This window comes from Balaenoptera borealis, assembly GCF_965194805.1.
Source record: "Balaenoptera borealis genome assembly, chromosome: 4".
NCBI lineage: Eukaryota > Metazoa > Chordata > Mammalia > Artiodactyla > Balaenopteridae > Balaenoptera > Balaenoptera borealis.
This window is the reverse complement of record NC_138861.1, coordinates 10,783,791-10,803,631: the sequence shown is the minus strand read 5'-3', so window position 1 is coordinate 10,803,631 and position 19,841 is coordinate 10,783,791. Positions and strand designations below refer to the sequence as shown.

At 38.0% G+C, this 19,841-nt stretch overlaps 1 protein-coding gene across 25 annotated transcripts in view; it reads right to left on the bottom strand.

Annotated features, from left to right (window-relative positions):
- Positions 1–19,841, bottom strand: part of LOC309628591 (uncharacterized protein) — a 299,876-nt gene that overhangs the window by 212,745 nt on the left and 67,290 nt on the right. For 23 of the 25 annotated variants that reach the window (XR_014244552.1, XR_014244553.1, XR_014244556.1 and 20 more), the window contains one exon: positions 10,923–11,041. Coding sequence is in view for 7 of the 25 variants with exons in the window: in XM_082391810.1 (XP_082247936.1) it covers positions 10,923–11,041 (119 nt within the window). In the remaining 18 variants the exon portion in view is untranslated. Of the gene's footprint in view, positions 1–10,918; positions 11,042–19,841 lie in introns of all 25 variants that reach the window. The other 2 variants (XR_014244554.1, XR_014244555.1) reach the window with 1 other exon arrangement.

The following is a 19,841-nucleotide window of genomic DNA, read 5'->3' as shown; positions in this document are numbered from 1 at the left end:
AAGGAGAATGTCCTCAGAGATGTTTGGCTGAGATCTGTAACATATATGCTATAATTAAAATCATAACCACGGGTTCCTGATTTTCTACAGATACCGCAAGCTACATTAATTAAGGTAGAATTTCAAATTAGCAAAGTACTATAATCAAAATGAGGAGGGTTATAATTAAATGTACTTGCAAGGGAGGGTCACCAAGTGAGACAAAACCACATTCTGTCTGCCACTGTTGTCCTTCAGATGACTGAAAACAAAATTGTGATGTAACAATTTAAGCTAAAGTATTGACTTTAATGATTTATAAGTCCAGAATCCTAAAGACACAAGGTGGGATGAACATAGCTAAGTGTGTAACATGCTGAGTTTAAACCTCCTTAAAAGGAGAAGGGCAGTGGAGAATTTTGTTATGTATGTATAATTTTTATATATGTATATTAAATATAAATATATAACATTTTTATATATTTATATCTATAAAGTATGTTTTAAATTTAAATATATATAATATATTAAATATAATCTATATTTTGTTTTAATAAATCCTAACCCACTACCCCATTGGGAATATGAACGAATGGAAAATGTCAGTGGTCATGAAAACGGACACTCTTCCTTTTGTCATTTTACTTACTTTGTTTTTCTTTTTTTATTGTTAATAGGAGGAGAGTATGTTGGAGGAAAGCCAGAAGGTTCAGAGCTATTCACACTATTTAATGGCTTTACAGCTTCAAGTTTCAAGCAAATCTTTTCCAGAGCCCTCTGCTGGACTCATAATAGAAATGCTGATTCAAAGGAAGTGACAAAGCTTGCCTAGCTGCCAAAAGTGTTTGCGTGGAAAACACAAAAGTGAAGGAGATAGAGAGTAAGGAAAATAATTCTCTATTCCAAGATCTCTATTCCTCTCACCTCAGCGCTTGCAATTATTTTATATTTTCTGTCTGTCTCACCCACTAGAATGTACATTACATGAGGGTAGGGGCAATCTTATCTTCCTCACCATGGAACTGAACATAGAAGATGTTTATATTAGAAAACTCTTTGTACCACTTCATGTCCTTTCAGCCTCTCCTTCATCCCAGGCACAGGATTCCATCAGCTTTCCCCATCTGTAATCTGTCAATATCCCACATTGGCCAGTGCCACATACCTTCCTGACCCAGGGCTTCTCTGCACCAAGGTGCAGCTGGCCCCCATCCTGAAGGAAACTTTGATGAATTGGACAAACCCTCCCACGAGGGAGGATGTGAGTCCTGCAGGGAGTGGATTATATTAAACCCTTTTCTGTACCACTTTCCTCTCAGTTCTACCTCTTATTCCGGTCCCTATTCCATTCAAGAAACCAAATCTGTGCAGGTTTAACTTGTCAGTAGTCATCTTGGCCATGACTACCTATTTCTCAATTCCTGCCCAAGGGCGTTTCTAATGCTACAGTATGGGTTTCCCAGGTGAATGTACGCAAACATGTACAAGCCAGATGTATGAGCTGTTGAAAACCTGTGGGGTTACCATTGGCAAATGGAAGGCAGAATTTCATAGATAAATGTTTCTCTTTCATCCCTGGAGTGCACAGTCTTGAGAAACATTCATAGGGTTCCTCAGATGGTCTCAGAGGATTAAGCATTGCTTACAGGCAATGATGGCCATCTTGATAATGCACTTTTTTTATTTTATTAATTTATTTTTTTATACAGCAGGTTGTTATTAGTTATCTATTTTATACATATTAGTGTATATATGTCAATCCCAATCTCCCAATTCATCCCTCCACCACCAATAACACCTCCTGCTTTCCCCCCTTGGCGTCCACACGTTTGCTCTCTACATCTGTGTCTCTATTTCTGCCTTGTAAACTGATTCATCTGTACCATTTTTCTAGGTTCCACATACATGAGTTAATATACGATATTAGTTTTTCCGACTTACTTCACTCTGTATAACAGTCTCTAGGTCCAGCCACATCTCTACAAATGACCCAATTTCGTTCCTTTTTATGGCTGAGTAATATTCTATTGTATATATGCACCACATCTTCTTTATCCATTCGTCTGTCAATGGGCATTTAGGTTGCTTCCATGACATGGCTATTGTAATAGTGCTGCAATGAACATTGGGGTGCATGTCTCTTTTTGAATTATGGTTTCTCTGGGTATATGCCCAGTAGTGGGATTGCTGGGTCATATGGTAATTCTATTTTTAGTTTTTTAAGGAACCTCTATACTGTTCTCCATAGTGGCTGTATCAATTTACATTCCCACCAACAGTGCAAGAGGGTGCCCTTTTCTCCACACCCTCTCCAGCATTTGTTGTTTGGAGATTTTCTGATGATGCCCATTCTAACTGGTGTGAGGTGATACCTCATTGTAGTTTTGATTTGCATTTCTCTAATAATTAGTGATGTTGAACGGCTTTTCATGTGCCTCCTGGCCATCTGTATGTCTTTTCTGGAGAGATGTCTACTTAGGTCTGCCCATTTTTTGATTGGGTTGTTTTTTTAATATTGAGCTGCATGAGCTGTTTATATATTTTGGAGATTAATCCTTTGTCCACTGATTCGATTCCAAATATTTTCTCCCATTCTGAGGGTTGTCTTTTCATCTTGCTTGTAGTTTCCTTTGCTGTGCAAAAGCTTTGAAGTTTCATTAGGTCCCATTTGTTTATTTTTGTTTTTATTTCCATTACTCTAAGAGGTGGGTCAAAAAAGATCTTGCTGTGATTTAGGTCAAAGAGTGTTCTTCGTATGTTTTCCTCTAAGAGTTTGATAGTGTCAGGCCTTACATTTAGGTCTTTAATCCATTTTGAGTTTATTTTTGTGTACGGCGTTAGGGAGTGTTCTAATTTCACTCCTTGACATGTAGCTGTCCAGTTTTCCCAGCACCACTTACTGAAGAGACTGTCTTTTCTCCATTGTTTATCCTTGCCTCCTTTGTCATAGATTAGTTGACCATAGGTGCGTGGGTTTATCGCTGGGCTTTCTATCCTGTACCATTGATCTATATTTCTGTTTTTGTGCCAGTACCATGTTGTCTTGATTACTGTAGCTTTGTAGTAATAGTCTAAAGTCAGGGAGTCTGATTCCTCCAGCTCCATTTTCTTTCCCTCAAGATTGCTTTGGCTAGGGACTTCCCTGGTGGTGTATTGCTTAAGAATCTGCATGCCAATGCAGGGGACACAGGTTCAAGCCCTGGTCCAGGAAGATGCCACATGCCACGGAGCAACTAAGCCCCTGCGCTACAACTACAGAGCCTGTGCTCTAGAGCCCGCATGCCACAACTACTGAAGCCTACGCACCTAGAGCCTGTGCTCCACAACAAGAGAACCACCGCAATGAGAAGCCCACAAACCGCAATGAAGAGTAGCCCCCACTCACCGCAAGTAGAGAAAACCCGTGTGCATCAACAAAGATCCAATGCAGCCAAAAATAAATAAATAAAACAAATAAATTTATTTTAAAAAAATAGATTGCTTTGGCTATTCAGGGTCTTTTGTGTCTCCAAATTTTAAGATTTTTTGTTCTAGTTCTGTAAAAAATGCCATTGGTAATTTGATAGGGATTGCATTGAATCTGTAGATTGCTTTGGGTAGTATAGTCTTTTCACAATATTGATTCTTCCAATCCAAGAACATGGTATATCTCTCCATCTGTTTGTGTCATCTTTGATTTCTTTCACCAATGTCTTATAGTTATCTGGGTACAGGTCTTTTACCTCCTTAGGTAGGTTTATTCCTAAGTATTTTATTCTTTTTGTTGCAATGGTGACTGGGATTGTTTCCTTAATTTCTCTTTCTGATCTTTTGTTGTTAGTGTAGAGGACTGCAAGAGATTTCTGTGCATTAATTTTGTGTCCTGCAACTTTACCAAATTCACTGATTAGCTCAAGTAGTTTTCTGGTGGCATCTTTAGGATTCTCTATGTATAGTATCATGTCATCTGCAAACAGTGACAGTTTTACTTCTTCTTTTCCAATTAGGATTCCTTTCATTATTTTTTTCTTCTCTGATTGCTGTGGCTGGGACTTCCAAAAACTTTGTTGAATAATAGTGGCAAGAGTAGACATCATACACTTGTTCCTGATCTTAGAGGAAATGCTTTCATTTCTTCATCATTGAGAACGATGTTTGCTGTGGGTTTGTCGTATATGGACTTTATTATGTTGAGATAGGTTCCTTCTATGTCCACTTTCTGGAGAGTTTTTGTCATAAATGGGTGTTGAATTTTGTCAAAAGCTTTTTCTGCACCTATTGAGATGATCATATGGTTTTTATTCTTCAGTTTGTTAATATGGTGTATCACATTGATTGATTTGCGTATATTGAAGAATCCTTGCATCCCTGGGATAAATCTCACTTGATCATGGTGTATGATCCTTTTAATGTGATGTTGGATTCTGTTTGCTAGTATTTTTTGAGGATTTTTGCATCTATATTCATCAGTGATATTGGTCTGTAATTTTCTTTCTTTGTAGTATCTTTGTCTGGTTTTGGTATCAGGGTGATGGTGGCCTCATAGAATGAGTTTGGGAGTGTTCCTTCCTCTGCAATTTTTTGGAAGAGTTTGAGAAGGATGGGTGTTAGCGCTTCTCTAAATGTTTGATAGAATTCACCTGTGAAGCCATCTGGTCCTGGACTTTTGTTTGTTGGAAGATTTTTAATCACAGTTTCAATTTCATTACTTGTGATTGGTCTGTTCATATTTTCTATTTCTTCCTGGTTCAGTCTTGGAAGGTTATACCTTTCTAAGAATTTGTCCATTTCTTCCAGGTTGTCCATTTTATTGGCATAGAGTTGCTTGTAGTAGTCTCTTATGATGCTTTGTATATTTGCAGTGCCTATTGTAACTTCTTCTTTTTCATTTCTAATTCTAATGATTTGAGTCATCACCCTCATTTTCTTCATGAGCTTATCTAAAGTTTATCAATTCTGTTTATCTTCTCAGAGAACCAGCTTTTAGTCTTATTGATCTTTGCCTTTGTTTCTATTTCATTTATTTCTGCTCTGATCTTTGTGATTTCTTTCCTTCTACTAACTTTGGGTTTTGTTTGTTCTTCTTTCTGTAGTTCCTTTAGGTGTAAGGTTAGATTGTGTATTTGAGATTTTTCTTGTTTCTTGAGGTAGGATTGTATTGGTATAAACTTCCCTCTCAGAACTGCTTTTGCTGCATCCCATGGGTTTTGGATCATTGTGTTTTCATTGTCATTTGTCTCTAGGTATTTTTTGATTTCCTCTTTGATTTCTTCAGTGATCTCTTGGTTATTTAGTAATGTATTGTTTAGCCCCCATGTGTTTGTGTTCTTTATGTTTTTTTCCCTGTAATTGATTTCTAATCTCATAGCATTGTGGTCGGAAAAGATGCTTGAAATGATTTCAGTTTTCTTAAATTTACCAAGGCTTGATTTGTGACCCAAGATGTGATCTATCCTGAAGAATGTTCCATGTGCCCTTGAGAAGAAAGTGTAATCTGCTGTTTTTGGATGTAATATCCTATAAATATCAATTAAATCTATCTGGTCTATTGTGTCATTTAAAGCTTCTGTTTCCTTATTAATTTTCTGTTTGGATGATCTGTCCATTGGTGTAAGTGAGGTGTTAAAGTTCCCCACTATTGTGTTACTGTCAATTTCCTCTTTTATAGCGGTTAGCATTTGCTTTACGTATTGAGGTGCTCCTATGCTGGGTGCATAAATATTTGCAATTGTTATATCTTCTTCTTGGATTGATCCCTTGATCATTATGTAGTGTCCTTACTTGTCTCTTGTAACATTCTGTATTTTAAAGTCTATTTTATCTTATATGAGTATTGCTACTCCAGCTTTCTTTTGATTTCCATTTGCATGGAATATCTTTTTCCATCCCCTCACTTTCAGTCTGTATGTGTCCCTAGGTCTGAAGTGGGTCTCCTGTAGACAGCATGGGTCTTGTTTTTGTATCCATTTTGTATCCATTCAGCAAGCCTGTGTCTTTTGGTTGGAGCATTTAATCCATTCACATTTAAGGTGATTATCGGTATGTATGTTCCTATTACCATTTTGTTAAATGTTTTGGGTTTGTTTTTGTAGGTCCTTTTCTTCTCTTGTGTTTCCCACTTAGAGACGTTCCTTTAGCATTTGTTGTAGAGCTGCTTTGGTGGTGCTGAATTCTCTTAGCCTTTGCTTGTTTGTAAAGCTTTTGATTTCTCCGTCAAATCTGAATGAGATCCTTGCTGGGTAGAGTAACCTTGGTTGTAGGTTCTTCCTTTTCATCACTTTAAATATATCGTGCCACTCCGTTCTGGTTTGTAACGTTTCTGCTGAGAAATCAGCTGTTAACCTTATGGGAGTTCCCTTGTATATTATTTGTCATTTTTTCCTTGTTGCTTTTAATAATTTTTCTTTGTCTTTAATTTTTGTTAATTTGATTACTATGTGTCTCAGTGTGTTTCTCCTTGGGTTTATCCTGCCTGGAACTCTCTGTGCTTCCTGTTCTTGGGTGGCTATTTCCTTTATGATGTGAGGGAATTTTTCGACTATAATCTCTTCAATTATTTTCTCAGGTCCTTTCTCTCTTCTCCTTTTGGGACCCCTATAATGCGAACGTTGGTGAATTTAATGTTGTCCCAGAGGTCTCTTAAGCTGTCTGCATTTCTTTTCATTCGTTTTTCTTTATTCTGTTCTACGGCAGTGAATTCTACCATTCTGTCTTCCAGGTCACTTATCCGTTCTTCTGCCTCAGTTATTCTGCTATTGATTCCTTCTAGTGTATTTTTCATTTCAGTTATTGTATTGGTCATCTCTGTTTGTTTGTTCTTTAATGTTTCTTGGTGTTTGTTCTTTAATTCTTCTAGGTCTTTGTTAAACACTTCTTGCATCTTCTCGATCTTTGTCTCCATTCTTTTTCCAAGGTCCTGGATCATCTTCACTATCATTATTCTGAATTCTTTTTCTGGAAGGTTGCCTATCTCCACTTCATTTAGTGTCCTTCATCTGGTACATAGTCCTCTGCCTTTTCATTTTGTCTATCTTTCTGTGAATGTGGTTTTCATTCCACAGGCTGCAGGACGGTAGTTCTTCTTGCTTCTGCTGTCTGCCCTCTCTTGATTACACACTCTTATTTTACTCCACTAATTCCTCACTTCTGCTCTCTGGGCTCACTTCTAATGATATTACTGAATGCAGACTTTCATCTCAGACTCTGAATTGGGGTCCACCCAGACTAGGAACGAGTTCAATATACATTCATAGAATAAACAAATGAACAAACAATGAATATTCATTAGTCTCCAAATTCCCTGAACAGTCCATCTTTCTTCATTACTCTTTCTCTATTCAACCTTAAAATGTTGGTATCCTCCAGGCTTCTAATTTTCACTCTCTTTCCTTCTAGGCAAATAAAATTACCCTTAGCATTCCCATACACAGCAAGGTTGTAACTAATCTCCATTCTGACTTTTATCTCTTACCTTGTGCCTTCTCAGAAACTCCAGAACTATACATGTGTGCATGTGCCCATCAACATATAGTGAATATATGTACAAATGTAATTTCCTAGTTTTTCCACTTGAGTGTCCCATTAACACTCCAAACTCAATATTTATCAAGAAGAAATCATTATCTTCCTCCTGAAATCCACCCCTCTTTCTAGGTCCCCTATACTGAGGAATGAGAGCACCATCCACTCCACCCCACGAGTCAGAAACTCAAATCTTTCTTTATTCTAATCCATCATTACTCATATCCAAAGTCCTATACATTCTATCCCTTTAATATAATGTAAATTTCTCTCCAATTAACAACTTTTATACTACTTCCTTAAATTAGAATGTTTGTACTGCTGTAATAATATCATAACTAGTTTCTCCAATTTCATTCTCAAGCCTGTATCCTGATATAGTGAATTTCCTGAAATTCTTGTAATTTTCTTGTTTTAACTCCTTAGTGGTGTCACATGGCCTCTAGTTTAAAGCTGAAGTTTCTTAACCAAGCTTTCAAGGTCCTTCATCATATGGGTCCTGCCTACTTCTCTCATTCTTTATTACTGTCCCTACATGTACTTCCGTATCAATCACATAAAACTCCCAAACAAGCCATACTCTTTTTTACTTTTGTGAATTTATATATCAGAGATTTTTTTTCTGTAACATCCCTCTCTCGTATCCACACCTACTATCTATCATTCTTCAGGAAGTAACTCAAATCTTACTTCCTCTTAAAAGATTTCACCAATTTCTTTCGTATCTTCTCAACCCCAGGGCTAGATTGGGTGTTATTCCTTATCACACTCTCTCTTTAGATCTTTACCATTCAATGTCTTCTTATGTTATAGCATTATCACAATGTATGTTAACTATTGATTAATATAATTTTAATTATATTAAAATTTTATTAATTTTTTTAGACAACATGTGCCTTGGGTTAGGGACTTATCAACTTTGTATTTTTGAGATACATAAGAGTGTCTGAATATAATAACTCCTCAATGTCTGTTGAATAACATAATCAATGACAATAGAAGCTACTGATTGTGTAACATTTTCAAAAGTACACTCTAAACTAGGCATTATTTCCCAGGATTTTCTGGAAAAAAACCAAAAATTTTAGAGAAAGTGAGAGACATCCTCAAGTACACAGCTGGGAAATAGCAAAACCATTTTGCAAATCTTTGTCTACATGAATACAAGGCCCATATCCTTACTCTATGCCACATCATCTGAAGGCCCAAATAAATTGTGTATGGAGAAGAAAGAGTCAGTATTATGAGAGGTAATGGAGGAAAAAAGATAAAACCCTAGGCCACCACAAATGTCTTTCTTTCTCTTCATATTATTGTTATTATTTTGTTGGTTTGTATTATTTAGAGGAGAAAGGAGTTGTCTGTCTCTTTTAACAAGCTACACTGAAAGCAATATGTTCAAATAACAAATCCCCCAAATTCATCAAGACCTACCTTGTCTTACTTATCATTGCCAAACTTTGGATGGTCAATAAATGGCTTGACCTGAAACACAACTGTTTCTTTTTAATACTCACTACTCTTCATAATTTGACAAATAGAAAATAAATAGACCAAAAAATGTTGTTAAGCATCAAAGAAAATAGGATCTAACACAAATGAAAACAAAGACACATTTTTCATCTTAGAAATGATCTTCTTTGCTTGTCAAGCTGGTCAATGTAATTAAAAGAATAGCTTAATTTTTCTATTATTTTCTGTTAGAGCAGAAGTTTTGTTCTGAACCCAAAGCGGCATTTGTTTTCAGCACTCTGTTGTCCGTATTATTTTCTAGGTATATAGATTTAAAAACCTTTTGTCAGGCAATGCAAACTGTGTAGACATTTACAAAAAGAAGACAAAGAGAAATAACGTGACAGTTATTTTCCTACTGTATGGATTTGCTTGGAACTGTACCATGGAAAACAATCTTAACACAGATATTAAATTCTAGAGGAGGATATACATTTGGAAATGTTTAAGGGTACTGATAAAGCAAACTACTGTGAAAGTATCAAAAAATTATTTGATATATTGATAGAGGAATGAATATATGATGTGTAAATAGCTGATAAATAATTATAGAAAAATATCAGTTTTAGAATCTAGGTGATGAGCTTAAGAGTGTCCACTGTATAACTCTTTCAACTTTTCTGTGTTTTGGATAATATTCATAATAAATGTGAAAAAAATCAATGAAAAATTTTAACTGATTCCATGCATAATTTTCAGACATAACCCAGTTCTCAGATTCAGAATTCATGACTGAAGAAAAATCTGGATTCCTGTGAGGAAGCATCACACAAAACTATGATATATACTCACTAGTAACTTCCTCCATTCTTCCCTAAAGAGACCTATAGCCATTTACTTAGTTAACCATACACTGGGGAAAAGAAAATACCTTCAAACCTTTTGAGAATATTTGTATATGGGGTCTATATTGGCATTGATATTTGGGAGCCCAAAGTGCTACCATCACTCCCCTAATAGAATATGAATAGATGTTATCTAGGAAATAAATATTATCTTGGAGCAGGTTCAGCTCATAGCTGTGGTCACACCCAACAGTTACTTCCCAGTCCCTAAATGTATAATTGTACTAGACATAGCTGGTAATTGGTAGAACACTCACATCAGTTCCTTGAGCTTTGGCATAAGAGAAATAATAAAGGAAAAGGCTAAGTGGAAGCCTCAAAAATTGCCCCTCCACTTCTGGTCAAGATTGTAAATACAGTAAATAATAACATATTACCAAAGGAATCAAAGAGATTAGTGCCACACTTAAGATGTAAAATATGCAGAGATATTGGTTCCCATTATATTCCACTTAATTCGAAGGTCTGACTCCTACAACAATTAAATAAATCTAGAAACTCAACCAAGCAGATGCCCAAATTTCAGCTTCTATGTCAAACATGGAATCTATACTAGAGCAAATTAACACAGCCTCCAGTCCATGTTAAGTGGCTACTGATTTGATGAATGCATTATTTTCCATCCCTATCAATAAGGAGGGTCAGAAATACTTCACATTCAAATAGGATGGACAACAGTGTACATATATGGTCCTACCCCAAGACTATGTAAATTTTCCTGGTTTCTTTAAAAATATAGTCCAAAGTGTCTTCAGCCATATAAACATTCCACAGAACATCACATTGGCTACTATATCAATGACATTATGTTAATTGGATTAAAATGTAAATTGGAGACTAAGGTAAGACAAATGTGTTCCAGTGGTGGAAAATGCACTCTACAAAGATCCAACGTTTTGCCTCATCAGTGAAGTTTTCAGGCCCCTAGTAGTCTGTGGCATGCTGTGCTATACCCTCAATATAAAGGAGAAATTTTTGCATCTCAGATCTTCCAACACAAAGAGAGGCACATAATGTCTGGTTCACATTTTCAGATTCTGGAAACAGCATATTCTACATTAAGAAAGAGTACTTCGACTTACTTACTGAATGACAAAGAAGGCTGCTAGCTTTGACTGGAGCCCAGAGAAGGAAGGAGCCCAGAGAAGAAAGGATCCCTCAGTAGTTTCAGGCTGTGATTCAAGTAGCTTTGGTCCTTGAGATAACTAGGAAAGGAAAAGAATACATGAGGAGTTTACAGTAAGTTCCAGTAGCAGAAAATTCTGAGGGTTCTAGAGAAGTGCTGTATTATCTACAGCATAGAAAGTATATAGTCTCTTCAACAAATGGGGCTGTGAAAACTGGATATCCATATGTAAAGGAACTAAACTGGACCCCTATCTTACACCATACACAAAAATCAATTCCAGTGGGTTAAAGACTTGAAAGTAAGACCTAAAACCATGAAACTACTCGAAGAAACACAGGCAAAAATCTTCATGACATTGGTCTCAGCAATGGTTTCATGGATATGACACCAAAAGGACAGACAACAAAAACCAAAAATACACAAGTTGGACTACCTCAAACTAAAAAGCTTCTACATAGCAAAGGAAATGATCAACAAAATTAAAAGGCAACCTACAGAATGGGAGAAAATATCTGCAAACCATATATCTGATAAGAGGTTAATATCTATAATACATAAATAACTCCTATAACTCAACAGCAAAAAACAAATAATCCAAGTTTTAAATGGGCAAAGGATTTGAATAGACATTTCTTCAATAAAGACATACAGATGGCCAACAGGTATATGAAAGGATGTTCAACACCACTAATCATCAGTGAAATGTTAATCAAAACCACAATGAACACACATCTATCAGGATGACTATTACCAAAAAAAAAAAAAAAGACATTAAGTATCGATGAAGATATGGAGAAACTGGAACACTTGCACACTATTGGTGGGAATAAAAAATGGTTTAGCCACTGTGGAAAACAATAGGGAGATTCCTCAAAAAATTAAAAATTAAACTACCATATGATCCAGCAGTCCCACTTCTGGGTATTTATCCAGAAGAAATGAAATCAGGATTTCAGAGAGATAATAGCACTCCTATGTTTATTGCAACATCACAGTAGCCAAGCTGTGGAAACAACCTAAATGTCATTCAACAGATGAACAAATAAAGAATATGTGATACATATGTACAGTAGAATACCATTCAGCCTTTAAAAAAGAAGGAAAATTCTGCAATATGTGACCATATGGATGAATCTTGAGGACATTATGTTAAGTGAAATTGATCAGTCACAAAAAGACAAAAAATACATAATTCTTCTTACATGAATTATCGAAAATAGTCAAATTCACGAAATCAAACAGTGGTTGCCTGGGGCTGGGAGGTGCTGAAGGGAATGAGTAATTATTAATCAAGGGGTATAAAGTTTCAGTTATGCAAAATGAATAAACTCTAGAGATCTTCTTTACACCATTGTATCTACAGTCAATAATAATGTATCATACACTTACAAATTTGTAGAGAGTAAATTTCATGTTGTGTTCTCATCAAAATAAAATGAAAAAAATCATCAGATAAATGACTGTTAAATGGGCTTAATCCTAGATTTACCTAATTTGAAATTCTATGTCCTTTCCACTAAAAATACTGCTATCCTAGAAACGATTTTTTTTAATATTTTTAAAAATTTATTTATTTTATTTATTCTGTTTTTTTCTTTCGGCTGCATTGGGTCCTCATTGTTGCGTGTAAGCTTTCTCTAGTTGAGGTGAGTGGGGGCTACTCTTCATTGCAGTGCACGGGCTTCTCACTGCAGTGGCTTCTCTTGTTGCAGAACACGGGCTCTAGGCATGCAGGCTTCAGAAGTTGTGGCTCATGGGCTCTGGAGCACAGGCTCAGTAGTTGTGGCACATGGGCTTAGTTGCGCCGCGGCATGTGGGATCTTCCCGGACCAGGGCTTGAACCTGTGTCCCCTACACTGTCAGGCAGATTCTTAACCACGCCACCAGGGAAGCCCTAAAAACAATTTTGAGTGCAGAAGATCCTAATCTTATCAAAGTTTGTGATCTCTCTAAAGAAAGGTTATATTAACAGAGGAGCCTCGATGGCAGACATGAATCTCAGAAAATGTTGAAAGAGATAACATGAATTTGGTCACGTACTTATCCAACTCTCTGCAAGGCATAGAAATAGTATATATATATATTTTTTTAATTTATTTTATTTATTTATGTTTGGCTACATTGGGTCTTCTTCATTGTTGTGGGTGGGCTTTCTCCAGTTGAGGCGAGCAGGGGCTACTCTTCATTGCAGTGTGCGGGCTTCTCATTGCAGTGGCTTCTCTTGTTGCTGAGCACAGGCTCTAGGCGTGTGGGATTCAGTAACTGTGGCACGTGGGCTCAGTAGTTGTGGCTCATGGGCTCTAGAGTGCAGGTTCAGTAGCTGTGGCACACGGGCTTAGGTGCTCCGCGGCATGTGGGATCTTTCCGGACCAGGGATCGAACCTGTGTCCCCTGCATTGGCAGGCAAATTCTTAACCACTGTGCCACCAGGGAAGTCCAGAAATAGTATACTTAATGTACAAGTACTTTCCATTCCCTAGGGAAAAACTATTCTTGTTACTGTTTTGTTTTGTGTTTTAGTTTTGTGATGTGGAAGTATTGTTAGGTCCTAACAATTCCTGGACAAAATGTCCTCTTGAAGCTACCTAATAACATCTCATAATTTTTTATTTCCCATAAAATTATTAGGTTTATAAGTGTGTTTCCTCAATGTCTTAAAAACAAGAAGGTATGCTCTAGATAAAGGAAATTAGTTCTCTAGTCACTGAAGGTAGCATACTTTATTATAAATGAAGAATTAGGATTCTTTTAGTCATCAATGTCTCATGAATTTCTTTGGTGAGTGAGATCTTTAAGGGGCCTATTCACAGAGTTTCTGTATCTACAAAGCTGAGGACCAGCATCTAGGTAACCAAGATTCCATGTAAGTAAGGCACCCACAGATGGTGTTTTCTATTAATTCTCTGACTAGACTTTGAACTACATTTTACACTTTCACTGATTCAAGTTGAGTCTATTATTTTATTGATACTCTGCTTAATTACCCTTAATTGACAGGGATATAATTCTTCCCAAAGAATGAGCATTTAGCAACTGAAGGCAATCAAGTATAACTTATGTCTCTATTAAAATGGGAGTGATTCAAATGATACAAATCAGAAACAATCAATAAGACTATGTATTTCAGATAATCAACTAAGATTTTAACTATGTTATCTAACTTAATGGAAAAGCAGAAAAGAGTTTTGTTGCATTAGTTTTATTATTGAAAAGTACTGAAATACTGTGACTGGTAAGATGAAAGAAGGCACTCAGAGTGATTGGGACTGGACAATAAGGAAAAATCACAGTATGTTAAACTCTATTTAAAAATATTCAGAGGAGCTTTAAGATGGTGGAAGAGTAAGACATGGAGATCACCTTCCTCCCCACAAATACATCAGAAATACATCTACATGTGGAACAGCTTCTATAAAACACCTACTGAACACTGGCAGAAGACCTCAGACCTCCCAAAAGGCAAGAAACTCCCCACATACCCGGGTAGGGCAAAAGAAAAAAGAAAAAACAGAGACAAAAGAATAGGGCAGGACTTGTACCTCTGGGAGGGAGCTGTGAAGTAGGAAAGGTTTCCACACACTAGGAGCCCCTTTGCGGGCGGAGACTGCGGGTGGCAGAGGGGGAAGCTTCAGAGCAATGGAGGAGAGTGCAGCCACAGGGGTGCGGAGGGCAAAGCGGAGAGATTCCCGCACAGGGGACCAGCACTCACCAGCCCAAGAGGCTTGTCTGCACCCCTGCCGGGGCGGGCAGGGCTGGGAGCTGAGGCTCAGGCTTCGGTCGGATCACAGGGAGAGGACTGGGGTTGGCGGCGTGAACACAGCCTGAAGGGGCTAGTGCGCCACGGCTAGCCGGGAGGGAGTCTGGAAAAAGGTCTGGAGCTGCCGAAGAGGCGAGAGACTTTTTCTTACCTCTCTGTTTCCTGGTGCGCGAGGAGAGGGGATTCAGAGCGCCGCCTAAACAAGCTCCAGAGACGGGCGCGAGCCGCGGCTAACAGCGCGGACCCCAGAGACGGGCATGAGACGCTAAGGCTGCTGCTGCCGCCACCAAGAGGCCTGTGTGCGAGCACAGGTCACTCTCCACACCACCCCTCCTGGGGGCCTGTGCAGCCCGCCACCGCCAGGGTCCCGTGGTCCGGGGACAACTTCCCCGGGAGAATGCACAGCGCGCCTCGGGCTGCTGCAACGTCATGACGACTCTGCCGCCGCAGGCTCTCCCCGCCTCCTCCGTACCCCTCCCTCCCCCCAGCCTGAGTGAGCCAGAGCCCCTGAAGCAGCTGCTCCTTTAACCCCATCCTGTCTGAGTGAAGAACAGGTGCCCTCAGGTGACCTACACGCAGAGGCAGGTCCAAATCCAAAGTTGAACCCCGGGAGCTTTGCGAACAAAGAGAAAGGGAAATCTCTCCCAGCAGCCTCAGGAGCAGTGGATTAAATCCCCATAATCAACTTGATGTACCCTGCATCTGTGGAATACCTGAATAGACAACAAATCATCCCAAATTGAGGCGGTGGACCTTGGGGCAAAGATATATATTTCTTTTCCTTTTTCTCTTTTTGTGAGTGTGTATGTGTATGCTTCTGTGTGTGACCTGTCTGTATAGCTTTGCTTTTACCATTTGTCTTAGGGTTCGGTCTGTCCGTTTTGTGGTTTTTTTTAGTATAGTTTTTAGTGCTTGTTATCACTGGTGGATTTGTTTTTTGGTTTGGTTGCTCTCTTCTTTCTTTCTTTCTTTTTTTAAATTTTTAATATTTTTTAATTTTTTATTTTAACAACAATATTTTATTTTATTTTACTTTCTTTTTTCTTTCTTTCTTTCTTTTTGTCTCCCTTTCATTCTGAGCCGTGTGGCTGACAGGGTCTTGGTGCTCCCACTGGGCATCAGATCTGTGCCTCTGAGCTGGGAGAGCCAAGTTCAGGACATTGGTCCACCAGAGACCTCCCAGCTCCACATAATATCAAACGGCAAAAAACTCCCAGAGATCTCCATCACAACACCAAGACCCAGCTCCACTCAACGACAAGCAAGCTTCAGTGCTGGACACCCTATGCCAAAGAACTAGCAAGACAGGAACACAGCCTCACCAGTTAGCAGAGAGGCTGCCTAAAATCATAATAAGGCCACAGACACCCCAAAACACACCACCAGACAAGGTCCTGCCCACCAGAAAGACAAGATCCAGCCTCATCCACCAGAACACAAGCACTAGGCCCCTCCACCAGGAAGCCTACACAACTCATTGAACCAAACTTACCCACTGGGGGCAGACACCAAAAACAACGGGAACTGCAAACTTGCAGCCTGTGAAAAGGAGACCCCAAACACAGTAAGTTAAGCAAAATGAGAACACAGAGAAACCCACAGCTGATGAAGGAGCAAGGTAAAAAGTCACCAGACCAAACAAATGATGAGGAAATAGGCAGTCTACCTGAAAAACAATTCAGAGTAATGATTGTAAAGATGATCCAAAATCTTGGAAATAGAGTGGAGAAAATACAAGAAACGTTTAACAAGGACCTAGATGAACTAAAGACCAAACAAACAATGATGAACAACACAATAAATGAAATTTAAAATTCTTTAGAAGGAATCAATAGCAGAATAACTGAGACAGAGGAACGCATAAGTGACCTGGAAGATAAAATAGTGGAAAATATATTGCAGAGCAGAATAAAGAAAAAAGAGTGAAAAGAATTGAGGACAGTCTCAGAGACCGCTGGGACAACATTAAATGCACCAACATTCGAATTATAGGGGTCCCAGAAGAAGAAGGGAAAAACGAAAGGGACTGAGAAAATATCTGAAGACATTACAGTTGAAAACTTCCTTATATGGGAACGGAAATAGTAACTCAAGTCCAAGAAGCACAGAGAGTCCCATACAGGATAAATCCAAGGAGAAACATGCCAAGACACATATTAATCAAACTATCTAAAATTAAATACAAAGAAAAAATATTAAAAGCAGCAAGGGAAAAACAACAAATAACATACAAGGGAATCCCCATAAAGTTAACAGCTGATCTTTCAGCAGAAACTCTGCAAGCCAGAAGGGAGTGGCAGGACCTTATTTAAAGTGATGAAAGGGAAAAAACTTTTCCAAAGATTACTCTACCCAGCAAGGATCTCATTCAGATTAGATGGAGAAATTAATAACTTTACAGACAAGCAAAACCTAAGAGAATTCAGCACCACCAAACCAGCTTTACAACAAATGATAAAGGAACTTCTCTAGGAAGGAAACACAAGAGAAGGAAAAGACCTACAAAAACAAACCCAAAACAATTAACAAAATGGTAATAGGAACATACATATCAATAATTACCTCAAACGTAAATGGATTAAATGCTCCAAATAAAAGACATAGACTGACTGAATGGATACAAAAAAAAAACACCCGTATATATGCTTTCTACAGGAGTCTCATTTCAGACCTAGGGACACATACAGATTGAAAGTGAGGGGATGGAAAAAGATATTCCATGCAAATGGAAATCAAAAGAAAGCTGGAGTAGCAATTCTCACATCAGACAAAATAGACTTTAAAACAAAGACTATTACAAGAGACAAGGACACTACATAATGATCAAGGGATCAATCCAAGAAAAGATATAACAATTGTAAATATTTATGCACCCAACATAGGAGCACCTCAATACGTAAGGCAAATGCTAACAGCCATAAAAGGGGAAATCGACAGTAACACAGTTATAGTAGGGAACTTTAACACCGCACTTTCACCAATGAACAGATCATCCAAAATGAAAATAAATAAGGAAACACAAGCTTTAAATGATACATTAAACAAGATGGACTTAATTGATATTTATAGGACTTTCCATCCAAAAACAACAGAATACACTTTTCTCTCAAGTGCTCATGGAACATTCTCCAGGATAGATCATATCTTGGGTCACAAATCAAGCCTTGGTAAATTTAAGAAAATTGAAATTGTATCAAGTATCTTTTCTGACCACAATGCTATGAGACTAGATATCAATTACAGGAAAAAATCTGTAAAAAATACAAACACATGGAGTATAACAATACAGTACTTAATAACCAAGAGATCATTGAGGAAATCAAAACATACCTAGAAACAAACAACAATGAAAACACGACGACCCAAAACCTATGGGATGAAGCAAAAGCAGTTCTAAGAGGTAAGTTTATAGCAAAACAATCCTACCTTAAGAAATAAGAAACATCTCAGATAAACAACCTAACCTTACACCTAAAGCAATTAGAGAAAGAAAAACAAAAAAAAAAAACCCCAAAGTTAGCAGAAGGAAAGAAATCATAAAGATCAGAACAGAAATAAATGAAAAAGAAATGAAGGAAACGATAGCAAAGATCAATAAAACTAAAAGCTGGTTCTTTGAGAAGATAAACAAAATCGATAAACCATTAGCCAGACTCAGCAAGGAAAAAACGGAGAAGACCCAAATCAACAGAATTAGAAATGAAAAAGGAGAAGTAACAACTGACACTGCAGAAATACAAAGGATCATGAGAGATTACTACAAGCAACTATATGCCAATAAAATGGACAACCTGGAAGAAATGGACAAATTCTCAGAAAAGCACAACCTTCTGAGACTGAACCAGAAACAGAAAATATAAACAGACCAATCACAAGCACTGAAATTGAAACTGTGATTAAAAATCTTCCAGCAAAGAAAAGCCCAGGACCAGATGGTTTCACAGGTGAATTCTCACAAACATTTAGAGAAGAGCTATCACCTATCCTTCTCAAACTCTTCCAAAATACAGCAGAGGGAGGAACACTCCCAAACTCATTCTACGAGGCCACCATTACCCTGATACCAAAACCAGACAAAGATGTCACAAAGAAAGAAAACTACAGGCCAGTATCACTGATGAACATAGATGCAAAAATCCTCAACAAAATACTAGCAAACAGAATCCAACAGCACATTAAAAGGATCATACACCATGATCAAGTGGGGTTTATCCCAGGAATGCAAGGATACTTCAATATATGCAAATTAATCAATGTGATACACCATATTAACAAATTCAAGAATAAAAACCATATGATCGGGCTTCCCTGGTGGTGCAGTGGTTGAGAATCTGCCTGACAACGCAGGGGACACGGGTTCGAGCCCTGGTCTGGGAAGATCCCACATGCCATGGAGCAGCTAGGCCCGTGCGCCACAACTACTGAGCCTGCGCATTTTGAGCCTGGGCTCCGCAACAAGAGAGGCCGCGACAGTGAGAGGCCTGCACACCGTGATGAAGAGTGGCCCCCACTCGCCACAACTAGAGAAAGCCCTTGCACAGAAACGAAGACCCAACACAGCCAAAAAAAAAAAAATATTAAAAAAAAAACAAACAACCATATGATCATCTCAATAGATGCAGAAAAAGCTTTTGACAAAATTTCTTTAGAAAGTAGGCATATAGGGAACCTACCTCAACATAGTAAAGGCCATATATGACAAACCCACAGCCAATGTCATCCTCACTGGTGAAAAACTGAAACCATTTCCTCTAAGATCAGGAAGAAGACAAGGTTGCCCACTCTCACCACTGTTATTCAACATTGTTTTGGAAGTTTTAGCCACAGCAATCAGAGAAGAAAAAGAAATAAAAGGAATCCAAATCGGAAAAGAATAAGTAAAGCTGTCACTGTTTGCACATGACGTGATACTATACATAGAGAATCCTAAAAATGTTACCAGAAAACTACTAGAGCTAATCAACGAATCTGGTAAAGTAGCAGGATACAAAATTAATGCACAGAAATCTCTTGCATACCTATACACTAATAATGAAAAATTTGAAAGAGAAATTAAGGAAACACTCCCATTTACCACTGCAAAAAAAGAATAAAATACCTATGAATAAACCTACCTGAG